General features: G+C 42.4%; 1 protein-coding gene across 2 annotated transcripts in view; it reads left to right on the top strand.

The window, feature by feature from the left end:
• itga3b (integrin, alpha 3b) overlaps positions 1 to 19,436 on the top strand; it is a 58,883-nt gene that overhangs the window by 19,616 nt on the left and 19,831 nt on the right. For both annotated transcript variants that reach the window (XM_067430145.1, XM_067430146.1), the window contains exons 2-9: positions 4,454 to 4,590; positions 8,018 to 8,094; positions 9,058 to 9,304; positions 9,423 to 9,527; positions 11,025 to 11,229; positions 12,799 to 12,992; positions 13,531 to 13,619; positions 13,778 to 13,914. In XM_067430145.1, coding sequence (XP_067286246.1) covers positions 4,454 to 4,590; positions 8,018 to 8,094; positions 9,058 to 9,304; positions 9,423 to 9,527; positions 11,025 to 11,229; positions 12,799 to 12,992; positions 13,531 to 13,619; positions 13,778 to 13,914 — 1,191 coding nt within the window. The remainder of the gene's footprint in view (positions 1 to 4,453; positions 4,591 to 8,017; positions 8,095 to 9,057; positions 9,305 to 9,422; positions 9,528 to 11,024; positions 11,230 to 12,798; positions 12,993 to 13,530; positions 13,620 to 13,777; positions 13,915 to 19,436) is intronic.

Below are 19,436 nucleotides of genomic sequence, written 5' to 3'. Positions count from 1 at the left end.
TTGTTGAAAATATATGATTTTTTTTTTTTGACGACCAGATTACATCTTATTTTAAAAATTAACCATATCCAATATCTGCATTTACACTTGGCAAAACAACCAAAGATAGTGCACTGACCCGGAAAAGCTTGAGCCGAGAAGGAGTAAAAACAGCGCAGTTTGCAATGGACACAGACAAAAAGATAACACAAGCTTTTGCTTTCTGCACCATTTTTAAAGGTCAGCAAAACACTGTGTTGAGCCTTCGTCCTCCATTTGGGCCATTGAAAAGTCATGTTGATCACTATTGGTGTCCACCTTATTTGATGTCATTCACCACCGTCGCTTTTTCAATGACATACGACTCGCATTGAAGGGAATGTTCGATCTCTCCGCTTACATGGCAGCCGGAAATGCACATGTCTGATTCATATCATATTTATTTCCAAATATGAATGAGGCCTGAAACCTGATTAAAATACCAAAACAATGAGTTGTTTTGAACATTAGGTGTGTTCGACTTACAGCAGACCTCTGCAGACATCAAAGTACCGAGCCATTTTGATGCCATACACTGATCAGTCTGTACAGTGCCACTTGAGGTTGCACACACACCTAATGGCTCCTTGATTTGCCTTGATCATGTGACTTATATAACTAAATATATATCCTTGATTTGGTAGTTTAATCAGGCATAAATGTTTCTGGACTTTCATCCCTTGTTGTTTTTCATAGTTAACAAAACATTTTTACAATTTACAGTGTTACTCAGAGCATACCAATAGCTTTATGTGAAAAATGCAACCCAGTTTCATTGTAAACATGCTTTTCACTGCATGAGCAGAGATGTCTGAACTGAATTTGTTGTCAACTTCAATTTTACACACTGCAGTGTCACCAAATTCAGTTCACACATTAATGGTCTCCTACTGGTCATACTGCAGCACTTAATTTGAAATGTGCTTTTTCATAATTTGTATGACTTTTCAATATGAAAAATATACATTACCGTGAAGTTTTTTATATATTTGTCATAATAAAAGAAATGAAATTATGAAAAAGCACATTTTAAACTAAGTGCTGTAGTACGACCAATAGGAGACCATTGATGTGTGAACTGAATGACTTTTTAATGTAGTGATGACTTTTTTTTTTGTAGTAATGTTGGGTTTTGCATTTTGTGGTTGTTCCCTTTTGACTGCCTGCTCATAGAGATCAATTTATATTATAGGGCTCATTTTGAGGAAAATTAGGAAAATCAATAAAAAAATAAATGTATTGATTTGAATCTGTACATAGCCAACTTTACTGAACCCCTTGAACTAAGCACTGACTGTATTTCTTTATACTTATGTCCAAATAGTGAAAGTAAAACTCCATGAACCACTCCATTGTTAACCTATGGAGCTGTCTGAATGAAACACTGCCAGAAAGACATTAAACAGGAAGTGTTTGTCTGAACGCAAGACAACACAAAAGTTTAGCAAGATAACGCAAAGTTTCTCAGGAGAACGCAAATGCTTTAGGAAAAAAAAGTCCACCTCTACCCTTTGGGGCTCTGTATTTAGGTGTGTTTTTGGAAATCCAGTTGCCAGCAGAGCTTTTCTGCTGTTGTTTCAGTGATTTTCTGTAAGTGTTCCTCCCTCTGTTCTGTGGTTTGCTCAGTGTAAACACTAATGTAAGCATCAGGGTATCGGTGCTAGTATGAGACAGGTACTCTAAGTTTGGGGAGGAGAGTCATTCCTGCAAAAACCACTGACAAATATTACTCATGACTTAGTGCCGGTTTGGTTCAGTTCTCTCACCTGTGAAAAATTCCTGTAATGCCATTTTACTGTGGGGGTCTTGTCTGAACATGAGCAAACTGCACTCCACAGCTTCAGCTGCCATCTATGGTGGCCATAGTCACTGTATCAGTGATACTCAGAATGGAATGTCTTCCACAGACGTCCACTTGAAAGTCCCTTTTCACTCATGCTTTTCTAAAATAAGAAAGGATCCCAGATAGTAGATGCGGCACCTCAGTTTGTCTAAGAAAAGCGGACACACACTAGTTTTTCCTTTACTATCAGTGAGGCATGAGCTTGAGTTTTACAACTCCACAAGTCCAAACTGTTCTTGCTAAGATCACTGCCGTGACACCTGGTGATAGAGAGTGTCCTCAGGGCTCAGAAACAGCTCCCTGTCTCTCATGACATCATTCACACACTCTCAGTGCAAAAGCCGAATTCTTCTCTCCAAGGGCAAATATGTTGTGGTTGGCAGCACAGAAGGAGAAAGTTAACATAGTAATGTTTGCACCACGTCTTAAAGCACGTCTTAAACCAGATGCTGATTTGCATTGCTCTTGATAGAACTTATTGTGATTATTGGATGGGAGGCTTACTACAAATAATGTAAGTCTAGTTTGTAACCTTTGTTCATGCATCAACTAAAAACAGCACAGACTGATCTTGGGGTTTAGGAATCGATAATTAATATTGATTGTTAATAATAGGCTGTCAACCTATTTTTTGGGGGGTGGGGCGGATTGTGTACATTTTATTGAAATGTTTCTTAATAACATGCTAAACTCATTTCCACTGGTGTTGTTGGAGGATGCCTGGATGTTACAGTTACAGTTACACTTTCTTGCTAGCAACATCATAAAAAAACACCCTTTTGTGAAGGCCAAAGCAATGCATGACTCTAAAGCCCAGAGTCATGCGAAAGGACCTTTAGCAAACACTATTAATAAATCTTGCATTCAGCTTGCTAGCACATTTGTGTCCTTTGCTTTTTTGATACTTGTGTAGGTCCAAAACCGGTGCAGTTTTGTTCTAGTATGTTATTAGATCAAATGCCATGGTGGCAGGTGTTTGGTTACAGGGCATCTCTGCCACTTTATTGAATCACTTTATCCTCAGCCCAGTCTCATACAGCATGCTAGAGGGAAGGAGAGAAAATAAAAGGTCTCTGCACCTTTCATTTCAGGTTTGGGCTTGTTTGCCTTCTCTAATCCTCCTTTTCTTTGTTGATTTTCTAGACCAGATACTTCAGAATTTTCTCCCTATGGTCACGTTTTTAGGTGTATTAGTGGTTTGTGTGCTGGGGGTTATCCGTTGTTTCCTCATTGGGATCCAAATCAGGAAGTATACAAAATTCTGGTTCAAGCTGTGATAAAACTAAATTAACATTAGATACACTATATTGCCATAGGTATTGGGACACCCCTCCAAATCATTAAATTTAGGTGTTCCAATCACTTCTGTGGCCACAGGTGTATAAAATCAAGCACCTAGACATGCAGACGCTTCTAGAAACATTTGTGAAAGAATGGGTCGCTCTCCTGAGCTCAGTAAATTCAAGCATGGTACCATGATAGGTTGTCACCTGTGCAATAAGTCCATTCATGAAATTTCTTCAAAACGGAATATTCCACAGTCAACTGTTAGAGGTGTTATAACAAAGTGGAAGCAATTGGAAACAACAGTAACTCAGCCACAAAGTGGTAGGCCACATAAAATCACAGAGCGGGGTCAGCACATGCTGAGGTGCACAGTGCGCAGAAGTCACCAACTTTCTGCAGAGTCAATAGCTACAGACCTTCATGTGGCCTTCGGATTAGTTCAAGAACAATATGTAGAGAGCTTCATGGAATGGGTTTCCATGGCTGAGCAGATGCATCCAAGCCTTACATCACCAAGTACTGATGTAGTAAAGCACGCCACCACTGGACTCTAGAGCAGTGGAGACGTGTTCCCTGAAGTGACGAACCACGCTTCTCTGTCTGACAATCCGATGGACGAGTCTGGGTTTGTCAGTTGTTTTTCAGGCTTGGCCCCTTAGTTCCAGTGAAAGGAACTCTTAGTATTTCAGCATACCAAGACATTTTGGACAATTTCATCCTCCCAACTTTGCAGGAACAGTTAGGGGATTGTCCCTTCCTGTTCCAACATGACTGCGCACCAGTGCACAAAGCGTCGGTCCATAAAGAGACAGATAAGCGAGTTTGGTGTGGAGGAACGTGACTGGCCTGAACAGAATCCTGACCTCAACCCGATAGAAGACCTTTGGAATGAATTAAAGCGGAGACTGTGATTCAGGCCTTCCCATCCAACATCAGTGCCTGACCTCACAAATGTGCTTCTAAAAGAATGGTCAGAAATTCCCATAAACATACTCCTAAACCTTGTGGAAATCCTTCCCATAAGCGTTGAAGCTGTTATAGCTGCAATGGGTGGGCCAACTCAATATTAAACCGGATTAAGAATGGGATGTCATTAAAGTTCATGTTCAAGTAAAGGCAGGCATCCCAAAACCTTTGGCAATATAGTGTATTTTTTTTCATATTGTAACATACCTCTCAGTTTAATGGATTAATGAAAAGATAAAATGTAGGGTGTAACATGAAAGAAGTCTTTACAGTCATTATCGTTTTTAGTTGTATAAATCAATCTAAGCCTTTCATTCAGAGTTTGCTGTTTTTCTGTAGGCTCTTAGTCGGAGCGCCCCAAGAGAAAGCCCAGCCCCAACTCAGCAGATTCAACATTAATGAAACTGGAGCCGTGTATTATTGTCCCGTCACTATTGAACAGGATGACTGCCAGAGGATGGACCTCATCAGTGCACGTAGGTATTCATATTACTTATCATAACACTATGCTTCAAAAGGGAAGAAAAAATTGTTTAATGCTAATATATAAAATACACTATAAAGTTTGGAGTCAGTATGATTCTCTTATGCTCCCAAAAGCTTCATTATTATATTGTGAAATATCATTCAGTAGAGCAATAATATTTTGAAATATTACAATTTAAAGAAGTGTTTTCGATTTTAATATGTTATTACTGTAATGGAATATGTAATATATTATATTGTAATTTATTTATGTGATGCAAAGCTGAATTTTCAGCATCATTACTCCAGTCTTCAGAGTCACATGATCCTTCATAAATCTGAATTATTTAGAAATTATTTAGAAAAAAAAGTTACCTGGTTGCCTTAAAATTTTGAGTTCATTGAAATTAAAATTTTGAGTTAATACAATGAACACTTTTTGAGATTCGACAACCTTTATTAAAATATTATTAAAATATTTTTTAAGCATATTGGGTAACTGTGTGTATTTTAGTTCTGATGACGCAGTGAAACATGCCAAATAGTGCTATTTTCATGATTTATCAAATTTTTTATGTGGTTCAGATACAATAATATTTTGAGTTTCTATTTATTAAACAAATTTCCTTCATTGTATCAACTCAAATTTTTAATTTTAATAAACTCACCATTTTAAGGCAACCAGGTTACTTACTTTTTTAAGTTAAACCAACAAAAAACAACTTTTTTTTTTTTTTACAGTGTATAATTAACAATGTTAAAAAAAGTTCTGATTCTTTTTTTCAGGATTCTTTGATTAATATAATTAACAGAATTTATTTAAATTAGAAATCTTTTGTAATAGAATAAATGTCTTTAATGTCACTGTTACTTGATCAATTTAATGTGTCCTTTCTGAATACAAATATTAATTTCCTTATTTTATACTTCCTATAAAAAATTCTTACTGACCCCAAATGTTTGAATGATAGTGTAGATGTTTTTTTTATAATGTCGTTTTAGCTTTAGAAGACAAATATATCCATTCACAGTGTGACTGTAGCTCAAAGGGCTATGAAAATTTAAGGCATTCTGTTCACAGATTAGATAATGTGTCTCATATCCGCATATCACTCTAAAAATAATAATCTGGAGGGCTCAGACAGCCTGGACTATTACCAAAATTCCCTGCTCCAAACACACAAGTGAATGACACAACACAAGTGATGTTAAAACAAGCCTCAACACAGCAACAATAAAATTCACCTGTCTGAGTGGTGTCTAACTTGGGTGAAAGTGGTGAATAACAAAGGTTATTCAAAAGACCTTTGCCTGCATTTCTAGTCTGCCTTTCTCTCTCCAGGTCAACATGATTGGCTCACGTTGCAGGCAGGTATTTAGTTCAGAAATAACATGATACGTTCAGCACATGAAGCATGGGGAAGTCTGTGCAACCTGAAAGTTAGCGGTTTGAGCAGAGCTAGTCTGTTATAAAACTTAAAAAATATGGACTTATCTTAGCTTAGTTAGTACATGTTAGCTTTTTAGCTTTAGTGCTTTCTGTGTTGAATAAAGTATGCAAAAAAAAAGCCTTACCAACCACACATCAATGCCTTAGCAACCTCACTAGCTAATTTTGCTTCAGAAAATGTATTAAAGCAAGTAGCATTTGATATCTTTTGAATTCATGGGTAATATATTTACAAGACTAGCATATATCTTTTCATCGCAAATGTGTCACAGCTTTCAAATTCCTTATTTCCTCAGTGTCCTTGCCCTCAAGCTAGCAGACTGTAACAATGAGGCATTCCCCTTGTGCAAAAGAAGTGCACTTAATTGTACTGAATGTGCACATGTAGAGTACTTCAAATCTTAAAAGTACACAGCACTTGCAGATAATATAATACTAATAAAATGTAATTTAAGTGTACTTACAGAGAGTACATGCTCATGACTTAAAGGGTTAGTTCACCAAAAAATGAAAATTCTGTCATTAATTACTCACATTCATGCCGTTCCAAACCCGTAAGAACTTCATTCATCTTCAGATATTTTGGAGGAAATCTGAGAGCTCTCGGACCCCTTCATAAATAGCAACGCAACGGCCACTTTCAAGGCCCAGAAAGGAGGTAAAGACATTGTTAAAATAATCCATGTGACTACAGTGGTTTAATCTTAATGTTATGAAGTGACGAGAATAATTCTTGTGCGCAAAAAAAAAAAAAAGTGACTTTATTGAAGAATCGTATTATTTTCTGTGCCATTCTCCTATGCTGTTGACGTAGTAAACACTGTGCAGCGCTTCTGGGTTCTACGTTTGAACGCAGATGTCAATTGGCAGACGCTGTTCACATGAGCACCACAACACATGCATGTGATGATGACACGAGCTGGCCAATAGTGAGCCAACGTTCTGACTTAGAACCCGGAAGCGCTGCACAGTGTTTACTACGTCAACAGCATAAGAGAATGACACAGAAAATAATAAAGTTCTTCAATAAAGTCACTATTTTTTAATTTTTTGCTCACAAAAAGTATTCTCGCCGCTTCATAATTTCAAGGTTAAACCACTGTAGTCACATGGACTATTTTAACAATGTCTTACTATCTTTCTGGGACTTAAAAGTGGTCTAATAATGTCAGTGTTTTACTTTAAAGTACATTTAAAATCATTATGCTTTAATAATCTTTTGTCATGTTTTAAAGCACTTCATTTGATGCTAAAGCATGTGTAAAGTGCCTGTTTATCATTTTAACTGTAGTGATGTTTAATATTTATATGTTTAAATGTACTGTAATTAATCTTTATCATTACAAATAAACAAGTTTCAATTGAAATTACTTTTTTTTTTGTTCACCATAAATGCTTATCAATACATTAAGTAATACACTTTAACCATACTGCAAATAAATAGAAGTAAATATGTAATTCCTAATTTAGTAGGTCAAAAGCACTCTTAAAGGGATAGTTCACCCAAAAAAGAACATTTGATGTTTATTTGCTTACCCCCAGGGCATCCAAGATGTAGGTGTGTTTGTTTCTTCAGTAGAACACAAATGAAGATTTTTTAACTTCAACCATTGTGCGTATAATGCATGTCAACTGGGGCAAAGTGGAAAACTGTTCTGTGGTCAGACGAATCAAAATGTAATATTCTTTTTGGAAAACTGGGACGCCATGTCATCCGGACAAAAGAGAAAAGGGTAACCCAAGTTGTTATTAGCACTCAGTTCAGAAGCCTGCATCTCTGATGGTATGCGGTTGCATGAGTGTGTGTGGCATGGGCAGCTTACACATCTGGAAATGGACCAGCACTGCTGAAAGGTATATCCAAGTTCTAGAACAACATATGCTCCTAGACGTCATCTTTTTTAGGGAAGACCTTGCATTTTCCAACATGACAGTGTCAGACCACAAACTAAAAAAGTTTCTATCTAATGAGTTTGTTTCTCCTCTAGCGCAGTCAACAGGGATGGTGGAGGGCATGTGGCTGGGAGTGACCGTGGCCAGCCAAAGGAACGGAGGACGTGTGCTGGTGAGATGAGATGCATTTTTGATTCCCTTTTATTTTATAATAAAAACTTTTCTTGCAAAGGCAAGACGCTTACAATTCACAGACAAAATTGTAAGTGTCAGACCCATCCTAAAGTACACACCTGCCTGTCATTTTCAAGTAAGGTGAGTTGAAGAGAACAAAACTACTGCTTTCTTATAAACGTCTGCTAAATATCACTTAGAAAATGAAAGTTCCTGCAGTAGGAGAAGCCAGTCTGTGTAGAATAATTTTGTATGTAATATATTACTTGTGATAATTAAGTTATCTTGATTTCGGAGGTGGCTTGTCCAGTTATGCAATCCCATCACAAAGTTACATGACTTTTTTGTTGCACATAGAGGAATTTATTCAGTAAAGGTGTATTTTCATTGTAGTTTATGCGCATTATTTCTTATCGGATAAAATGTTTATCTGACTCAGCACATACTGTACATTTTTAGAATGTATGTACATAAAAATAGGTGGATGAAAACATAGCTAGTGATGACAGAATTTACATTTTTAGGTGAACTGTCCCTTTAAATTGATCAAAAGAAAGTAAAGACATTTATGGTTAAAATTATTAAGGTTACAAAAGATTTCTATTTCAAATAAATACTGTTCTTTTGAACCTTTATTCTTCAAAGAATCCTGATTTTCTGAAGGATCATGTGACTATAGACTAGAGTTACGATGATGAAAAATTCAGCTTTGCATCACATCACATGAATAAATTACATTTTAAAATATATTAAAATAGAAAACTGAAATAGTATTTTACAATATTAGATTTTTTCTGGATTTTTGATCAAGTAAATACGGCCTTGGTGAGCAGAATAAACTTTAAAAAAATTAAATGATAGCATTTGAATATGAATGAAAGCATATGCAATTGTGGTTTAAATAAATAAAGCAGATATTAATCAGAATTCTTTATGGTCATCTCTTCTTTCATGTTGACAGGCATGTGGTCATCGCTATGTAAAAAAACTGCTGGGTGGCGAAGAACAGCAGCGTATGGTGGGCAAATGTTACGTGCGGGGCAACGACTTGACCTACGACCCTACTGATTACTGGCAGTCTGACACTTATGAGCTGTGTGACTTCAACTATGACCAGAACTTGGAGGGCATGTGTAACATGGGCATCTCAGGGGGCATGACGGAGAACGATGTGTTCTTTGGGACTCCTGGCAGCTTTGTGTGGCAGGGTGAGTAACAAGTAGGAAAATCAACAAATGCTTCATGGCTTCTTTAGTGTGTGTCAGCTCTCTATTATCACATAAAAGAGGGTGATATTGTTAATAAAAGGGATTCTTCTGCTTATAGGCAATGTTCATATGAAAAGCAGAGGCCTCAACGCAGATTTTGACGGAGATGCCGATGAAAGAAGCTTCGGTAGGCTAGGGGAGGACAGGCTCAACATCTACATAGGTATGTACTGTGATTTTTGGTTTTGAATACCATCTTGACCATGCTGGGATATAACTAACTAAAAGTAACAGAACTACTAACGTTTTTCAGTAGTGTGCCAGTAGCTTGGTTGTTTTCTAAATAGAGCAACTACTTACTTTTTCCACTGAGTAAAATTGTAAGACAAAACCCAATAAAATATGAAACATTGGGAAGTCTGATTAATTTTAGTGAATCGGTTCAGACTATTTGTTAAAAGTGTTAAAGGGATAGTTCACCCAAAAATTAAAATTAGCCCATGGTGTATATGACATTCTTCTTTCAGACAAATAAAAGTTGAGTTATATTAAAGTCCTTACTAATCCAATCCTTTAAAATAGCAGTAAAACCAACGCTATCGTGTGTATGAAGTGCTGACGAAGCCTCGGGAGCTGAAATTCAGATACGGCGATAGTCGTTTGGTTTCTGACACGCTGTAAGCAGTAGACTAACCACAACAGACTTTGACCATCTGACCAATCAGAGCAATCAGAATCTCAAGTAAAGGAGGGCTTTAAAGACTGACTCTTCAAATTAACCGTTTTCAAACTCTTTGAAAAAATGAGGTGATACTGAATGTTTACAATGAGAAGATTCTAGTGTTTTTTGCTCTTGGATACATGTAAACGTATAATAGGAGACCTTTAAAATGCCATAATAGGGGGCACTTTAAATTAAACCATTACAAAAGGGTTCACTTAATGATATGAATCTCTTTGCAGTTTTCTGCATGGCATTTTATGTCTTCGTTCTATATAGCAAAAAGTATTATAGAATAATCTTCAATACTTTTAACAGCAATCTTAAAATATGTCAGTGCCATTGTTTTGTTCATATCATCCTGTAGCCCAAGACTGGTTTCCCACTGAAGCTAAGCAAGGTTGAGCCTGGTTAGTACCTGGATCTTAAAACCCCAGTATAGTGATGGGGACACTGCACTGTCAAAAAGCACTGTCCTGCGGATGAAACATTAAACCAAGGTCATGACCCTTTGCGGTCTTTAAAAGTCATAGTGGTGTACTTCGATAAAGAGTATGGGTGTAACCACGGCATCCTGGCCACATTTTCCAATTGGTCTCCAATTAGGTCCCCTAATAATCCTCATATACTGATTGGTTTCCTCTCCACCAATCAGCTGTTGTGTGGTGAGCGTTCTGGCGCAATATGGCTGCCTTCGCATCATTCAGGTGGATGCTGCACATTTATGGTGGTTTGAGGAGATTCCCTTCTTCCATTTAAAGCACTTTGAGTACTTAGAAAGGTGCTATATAATTGCAACAAATTATTATTATTTTAATATTGTTTAATAATGCGGTTTTTGTGTTTAAATATGTATTTATTTAATTGCTGTCAAATGTTGTCTCTCAAAATTTTGATAATTTTTTCCTTCTTTGTCAAAAGAGTCTCTTGACTGTAAATGAACTTTATGGTAGCATGACAAGCACACAGAAGTTTAAGAACACTCATCTTTTTCCTCAGGTTACTCTGTGCTGGAGGACATAAAGTTACTGGATCGCTCTGAGTACACTGTGGTGACGGGAGCTCCCAGAGACAATTTCAAGGGTTCAGTGATCCTGGCAGAAAAACAAGGATTCGTTCTTAACCCACTGATGACGATCCCAGGGGAACAAATAGGGTCATACTTTGGCAGCTGCTTGGCAGTAACAGACCTCAACAATGATGAGTAGGTCACTGTGCTTAATCACTGTATTGTTTGTTCTGCAAATGGCTAATCTGTTAAAAGTGTTAGTTTTATTATAATATCTCAGTATTTTATGTTTATTTGATTTTATATCTCATCAAATCAAGGATACACTATATTGCCAAAAGTTTTGTGGTGCCAGCCTTTACATGCACATGAACTTTAATGACATCCCATTCTTAATCTTTGGGGTTTAATATAGAGTTGGCCCACCCTTTGCAACTATATCAGAAAAAACTCTTCTGGGAAGGGTTTCCTCAAGGTTTAGGAGTGTGTTTATGGGAAATTTAGAAGTGCATTTGTGAGGTCAGGCACTAATGTTAGGCGAGATAGCCTGGCTCGCAGTCTCTGCTCTATTTCATCCCAAAGGTGTTCTATCGGGTTGAGGTCATGACTCAAGTCAAGATGGAACAGGAAGGGACCATCTCCAAACTGTTCCCACAAAGTTGGGAGCATGACATTGTCCAAAATGTCTTGGTGCGCTGAAGCATTAAGAGTTCCTTTCACTGGAACTAAGGGGCCAAGCCCAACCCCTGAAAAACAACCCCACACCATAATCCCCCCTCCACCAAACTTTAGACGTGGAACAATGCAACCAGGCAAATACTGTTGCCTCCTGGCAACCAGCAAACCCAGACTCGTCCATTAGATTGTCAGAAGAGAAGTGTGATTCGTTACTCCAGCGGACATGTCTTCAGTGCTCTAGTGTCCAGTGGCAGTTTGCTGTACACCACCTCATATGATGCTTTGCAGCGGCTTGGCCATGGAAACCCATTCCATGAAGCTCTCTAATCTGAAGGCCTTACAAAGTTTGGAGGTCTGTAGCTATTGACTCTGCAGAAATGTTGTGACTTTTGCGCACTGTGCGCCTCAGCATGCGCTGACCCCACTCTGTGATTTTTACGTGGCCTACCACTTTGTGGCTGAGTTGCTGTTATTTCTAGTTGCTTTCACTTTGTTATAACACCACTAATAGTTGACCGTGGAATATTCAGTAGTGAAGAAATGTCATGAATGAACTACTTATCACACTGGTGGCAACCTATCACGATAACAGTACTTGTACACTGATCTCCTGAAAGCGACCCATTCTTTCACAGATTTCAAGGGGTGTCCCAATACTTTTGGCAATACAGATTACATTTTCAAAAGGACACATCTCAATTTTTGTTTTGTCTGTACATAGAAATTCAATGGGATCCATTTAATCATCATCAAAAAGAAAGAAAAAAAAAACGCTAGTCATATCATATTAGTCATATTTGCCACTATCACTGTTTGCATATCCAGTAATCCGTTATCATCACAGAGACTGATCTGTACGACGCTTCACTGAGTTTAAAAGTGAATTGAAACGAAGTAGCAAAGCATGTCTAACTTTCTCCATGCCATGCAAAGATCCTGTTGAGCTTTATACTTAGGCATATCAACAGATCCACGGATGAATGCATTTATATGGCAGCTTTCTCATTCTTTACTAAAGCTTCTGTGAAAATAAACATTAGTCATTTAGACGTGACATTTCATTTGTGTGGTTGCATGCTGTTATAGCTGGAACGACCTGATCGTTGGAGCGCCGTTCTACTTCGACCGCTACAAGGAGGAGGGAGGGGCGGTTTATATCTTCATGAACGAGAACGGTTCCTTCCGGGAAAAAGCCAGCTTGGTTCTGAAGGGTAAAAAAGGTTCAGGGTTTGGATTTGCTGTTGCTGCAGTTGGGGACGTCAATCAGGACGGATTTCAAGGTACTACCTGCATACAGCACGCCTATTATGAGGATTCAGTTGTTTTAAAACAACTTTTTAAAAATGTTCCATGAGCATGTTCAAAATTACACTAGTGTTCAAAAGGTTTGGAGTTTAAAGAAATAATAATAAAATGTTTCTTAAGCAGCAAATCATCGTATCAGAATGATTTCTGAAGGATCATGTGACACTGAAGACTGGAGTAATGATGCTGAAAATTCAGCTTTGATCACAGGAATAAATTACATTTTAAAATATATTCAAATATAAAACAGCTATTTTAAATTATAATAATATGTCACAATATTATAGTTTTTACTGTATTTTTGGTTGAATAAATGCAGTCTTGGTGAGCATATGAGATTTATTTCTAAGCATTTGAAAAAATCTTACCAACTGCAAACTTTTAAATGGTATTGTATAATATATTATGAAGAAGTATTTCGTTTCATGTGATTCGTTTCCTAATGCTGCCATCTGGAGGCCATGGAGAGTTCATCACATGTTCTGGGGTTTGTGTCTTGATTTGTTCATCCAGATTTTGCTGTTGGTGCTCCTTTCCAAGACTCTGGGAAAGTCTTTATATTTATGGGAAGTAAAAATGGAATAAAAAAGGAACCCAGCCAGGTAAAGCTAAACATCATTGGGTTTGTATGGAACAGATTTATTTCGGATTTTGGAGTTAATTTTTTTACAGTTACATACTGTTTCATATCATTATGTGATCATAGACCGTAGACCTTGAGAATAAGAACAGATGATTTACTGTATGCTCTTTCTTTTAGGTGATAGAGGGGAAATCATTAGGTCCCAGCGGCTTTCAGACATTTGGCTACTCTCTGAATGGAGGGATGGATATGGATGGGAATGATTATCCTGACATTCTGGTGGGCTCCATGGACGACCGCATCGCTCTCTTGAGGTTCAGTCTTTAACAGTGTTTGGTATATATATAGATGTTGATATTATTCAGAGGGATTTTGATTTCTTTTTCCAAGTGGTTTTTTTTTTCTGATAAGAAGTTTGACTTGAATGTGTTTTTCATTATCTTAAAAAACGTTTTAGTCCTAACTCTGTAAACAAATATAAATTGTGCATACCAAAGGATGGATTGATTGTTTTAGTATATTATACTGTATTTTATGTAAATTATAGCGATTTTATTTAAATAAATAAATACATAATAATAATAATAACAAAATAAAAATAGTACATTTACAAAACGTCTCAGGTTACGTATGTAACCCTAGTTCCCTGAGGGAACGAGACGCTGCGTCGAAACGCTGTGAGAACGCCTCTGCGTTAATGCGTCGTGAAGCGCCTGTAGAACCATTCCATCGGAAAAAAGATCGATCGTCGGCGTGATGACGTCATCGACCGGAAGCTATAAAACGTCCGTGAAAACCAACAGGAACTAACTTCTGATAAAGCCTGAAGTAAGTGATCACGGACACGCCGGGAGTATGGCAAAGCGACGCAGCGTCTCGTTCCCTCAGGGAACTAGGGTTACATACGTAACCTGAGACGTTCCCTTTCGGGGAACTCGAGCTGCGTCGAAACGCTGTGAGAACGCTTATACCCACAACGCCATAGGACCAAGTGTCTCGTATGTGTGAAGCCGAAGCGCACACGGTTACGAGAGTACCTGTGCCCCAACAGTAGATGCCAGGTCTAGTTCGTAGAACCTGACAAAGGTTAAAGGAGACGACCATCCGGCCGCGTTACAGATATCGTGGAGGGAAGCCCCCGACAAAAGTGCTTTAGAAGCAGCCATACCCCTGGTTGAATGCGCCCGGACAGCCAGTGGAGACTGCTGCCCGGCCGCCTCATAAGCAAGTGAGATGGCCTCGACCACCCACTTGCTCATCCTCTGCTTAGATACTGGGGCCCCTTCTTAGGGGGCCCGAAACAGACAAACAGCTGATCAGTTTTCCTCCACAGGGCAGCTCTGTGGACATAGTATCTAGTGCTCTAACAGGGCACAGCAGATTAATCCTTCCTGGTCTGACGTCGTGAAAGGAGGAGGACAGAATGCTTGAAGAGTAATGGGGCCCCATGGGCTCGTAGGAACCTTGGGGACATAACCCGGCCTGGGATGTAGAAATCCCCGGCGCAAACTCTAGACATGAGGGCCCTACAGACAGTGACTGAATATCTCTTATTCTTTTGAGAGATGAAATAGCCAAAAGGAATATAGTCCTGAGGTGAGGAACTTATCCGACACCTCCTCCAAGGGTTCAAACGGAGGCTCGGACAAGCCCCGCAAAACACAGGCTAAGTCCCATGCTGGGACCCTCGAGTGCATAACAGGCCTCAACCTTAAAGTGCCACGGAGGAAACGTGTAATCAGAGGGTGTCTTCCCAAGACACTCCACCCAAAGGGACGTGGAAGGCACCCAAGGCCGCCACGTACGCCTTTATTGTGGAGGGGGTCAACCCTGCCGAGAACCTTGCCTGCAGAAACTCCAGCACTGTACCAACCGGGCAGTTAACTGGGTCCCACTGGCGTTCTCTGCACCATGCTGAGAAAAGTTTCCCTTTCAAAACGTACAGTTTCCTCGTAGACGGAGCTCTGGAGTGAAGGATGGTCTCTACGACCTCGGCCGAGAGACCTTCCTCTATGAGCCTAGCCCCCTCAGAGGCCAGGCCCACAGTTTCCACATCTCTGGGCGTGGGTGCAGGAATCTCCCGCCCGCCTGAGAGAGTAGATCCCTCCTGGTCGGAATCTCCATCGGAGAGCCTTCCAGGAAAGATATCAGGTCCGAAAACCATACTCGGGTCGGCCAGTACGGAGCCACTAGAAGTACCTGGGCCCCGTCCCGGCGTACCCTCTCCAGAACTCCTGGAAGCAAGACAATCGGGGGGAAGGCGTACAGAGGTGGCCTCGGCCACCCCTGTACCATGGCATCCAACCCCAGCGGGGCTGGATGGGTCAGAGAAACCACTGCGGGCAGTGAGAACTCTCCGCCGAAGCAAATAGCTCCCATATACCTTCCATAGGAGCTCCACCACTTCTGGGTGGAGTCTCCATTCCCCGGGCCTCGGCCCCTGCCTCGACAGGCTGTCTGCTTCCTGATTCAGGACCCCCGGGATATATACTGCTCTGACTGACAGCAATTTCCCTTGGGCCCACAGGAGGATCCGATGTGCCAATTTGTCCAACGGACGGGACCTCAGACCCCCCTGGTGATTTATATAGACGACCACCGATGTGTTGTCTGCACATGGTGGCCCCTGAGGTCGGGCAGGAACTGTTTCAATGCAAGAAACACTGCGAGCATCTCTAGCCGATTTACGTGCCAGTGCCGCTGATGTTCCTGCCATAGACCCTGGGATGAGCGACCACTCATGGTCGCCCCCCCAGCCCGTGAGAGAGGCATCTGTCGTTAGCGTTACGCGACGAACATGAGCCCCTAACACGGGACCCTGAGATAGAAGCCCCGGGTTTTCCCACATGACCAGAGCACGTAGGCATCGCCCTCGGGGAGAATCCCTTTGTTTTGAGCCACCACTGCAGTGGCCTCATGTACAGTAGGCCAAGAGGTATTACATTGGACGCTGCTGCCATGAGACCTAACAGTTTCTGGAACTGTTTCACAGTGACGGCCCGGCCTAGCTTCTGTTCTTTGACTGCTGCCAGGATCGATGCTATGCGTGTTGGCGATAATTGCGCCCGCATTATTACCGAGTCCCAGTTCACACCTAGAAAAGTGGTTCTCTAAGCCGGAGAAAGCACACTCTTCTTGGCGTTCAGCCTCAACCCCAACTTCGACATATGCGCGAGAACAGCATCTCGATGCTGAACCGCCATCTGCTCTGTATTCGCTAGAATCAGCCAGTCGTCGATATACCTCAGTATGCGGATGCCCTGTAGACGCAACGGCGCCAGTTCTGCATCCACACACTTGGTAAATGTGCGGGGTGACAGTGCTAGACCGAAAGGAAGCTAATGTCGGGCGTAAGCCCCATCCTTCTTTGGCACGATGAAGTAACGGCTGTAAAACCCAGACTCCCTGCTGGGAGGGGAAACCCTCTCTATAGCCCCTTTTTGCAGGAGTGTCTGTACTTCCTGTACCATTACCAGAGCCTGCTCCGGGCCCACCTCTGTAGGTAGGACACCGCTGCAGGACCCAATGAGATATATTCGATTGACGTTTCCACTCGTCTAGAGAATCTATTAAGGGAACCAGCCTCTCGAGGCTGGCCTCTGGTGTACTTTGAGCAACAAGCACAGTGCCCTGAAGCGGCGGACCGGCAGGGAACGACTGACTTGACTGCTCGGGAGCCCCCCGAAGGGGGAGCGGACCACCCTCGAGTGGCCCGCGGGGACCGCCTGCGCCCCGTCATTGCGGCGGGGTTGGCCGCGCGGCCCCCAGAGGGCGCTGCAGGACAACGGGTACCGTAGGCAGAGGTAAACACCGTTTCCCTTCGGAGGGGACTACCCTCAGCGTCCTTTTTGTTTCTCCTGCCCTCCGAGGAGGGGGCGGCCCACCCTCAGGTGGCCCGCGGAGACCGACTGTGCCCCGGCATTGCGGCGGGGTTGGCAGCGCGGCCCCCAAAGGGTGCCGCAGGGAAAACGGGTACCGTCGGCAGGGGTAAACACCGTTTCCCTACGGGGGGAACCACCCTCAGCGTCCTGGCGCTTCTAGCGTCAGGAACGCTTCGACGAGGCCTTCTTGGCGATCAGGACTGTCCTCAGATCAGCCCTGCCCCTCGAAGGCCTCGTCTGAGAGCGCCGCCCCTCGTCCCCGCGCTGAGGGGGAGTTCGGGTGGCGACGCTCTGTTTTTGTTTTGCCCTGTGCGAGGCGCTCGTACTCGGCTTGGGCTGCTTGATGTCAGCAGCAGCCCCAGGGACCTGGACCCTGAGAGGGAGAAACTGCTTGAGCGCCGCAGCTTGCTTTTTGGACTCCTGGAACCTCTCGGTGACAGTATGGACTGCGTCACCGAAGAGGCCTCCAGGAGAAAGCGGCGCATCCAGCAGAAAAGCTTTCTCCCTCTCTTTGATGTCAGTGGGGTTCAACCATAAGTGCCTCTCCGTGGCCACCAGGGCTGCCATAGAGCGGCCCACACATCTGGCCGTCTCTTTGGTGGCCCGGAGAGCTAAATCGGCAGAAGAACGAAGTTCCGTAATAATATCTCCCCCCACTGCATCGCTACTGTCCAGATCCCTCAGCAGGTCAGCCTGGTATGCCTGCACGATTGCCATAGTGTGCAGGCATGCAGCCGCCTGACCCGCTGCCGAGTACGCTTTGCCCACCAACGCCGACGTTGTTTTTAGAGGTCTGGTGGGCAAAGACGGGGCTTTAAGGGACGATGCCGAGGAAGGCGAGAGATGGCTCGCGAGCGTCTCTTCAACCTTTGGCATCTCCCCATACCCATACTGTTTCAGCCCAGCGATGTTACTATAGACCGAAGTCTGTGGGCTGAAAACGCGGTATGATGCCGGTCTCTTCCACGATCTTGCCACCTCAGTGTACAAGTCGTGAAAGAACGGCAAGCCCCGCCGCTGAGGCTCTGAAGCGCGAGAAGGCAGGAATCTCTCGTCTAATTTACTTGCACGTTTACTTCCTGCCTCGTATCTCTCGGTTGGCCAGTCGATGTTAAGCCTGGCCACCGCTCGTGTCAGAACCTCAACGAGCTCCTCGCATGCAGGGGACTGAAGTGGCGAGTCTTCAGTCTCGATGCTTTCAACGTCCACCTCCTCAGAGCTGGACAGATGAAGCACCGGCGACTCTCTCGGGGGGGAAGAAACCGCCATGCGTGCTTCCATGCCCCGAGAAGAGCCGCTGGATGGTGCAGGTGAGGGCAGAGATAAGGCAGCGCCCGTCTCTAACCCCTCTGCAACATCCAATTGTGATCCCCACGACTGCAGCCTCCGCTCCGCCTCGGCGGCAGCGGGACCAGAGCCGCGGGGAACACGAGCCGAGGCACCCTCCTCAAAGAGTGCCTGGCGGGAGCGCAGCGTTCTCAGTGGCATACGCTCACAGTGCTCGCAAGCAGCCCCCTCGAGGGCTGCCTGGGCATGCTGCGCTCCCAAGCAGGCTACACAAAGAGAGTGTGTATCCCCACTCATGATGTAACGTGGGCAGGGATGAACACAACTCTTAAAACTGCTTTCACTCGCCATAATTCTCTATCTATTTTATTTTCTCTTTGTTTTGTTAATATATATGAAATATTTAACAAAAAGGGTGGAAAAACTCTTCAATAGACAGACAAAAACACCAAATAGACAGACAGGTTCACACAGATCGCTTGCTGAAGGCTCAGAAGCTAGTTCCTGTTGGTTTTCACGGACGTTTTATAGCTTCCGGTCGATGACGTCATCACGCCGACGATCGATCTTTTTTCCGATGGAATGGTTCTACAGGCGCTTCACGACGCATTAACGCAGAGGCGTTCTCACAGCGTTTCGACGCAGCTCGAGTTCCCCGAAAGGGAACT

The sequence above is a fragment of the Pseudorasbora parva genome, chromosome 21 (genome assembly GCF_024679245.1).
Source record: "Pseudorasbora parva isolate DD20220531a chromosome 21, ASM2467924v1, whole genome shotgun sequence".
NCBI classification, from domain to species: Eukaryota; Metazoa; Chordata; class Actinopteri; order Cypriniformes; family Gobionidae; genus Pseudorasbora; species Pseudorasbora parva.
The sequence above is the reverse complement of the archived record's forward strand: the minus strand, read 5'-3'. Positions and strand labels throughout refer to the sequence as shown.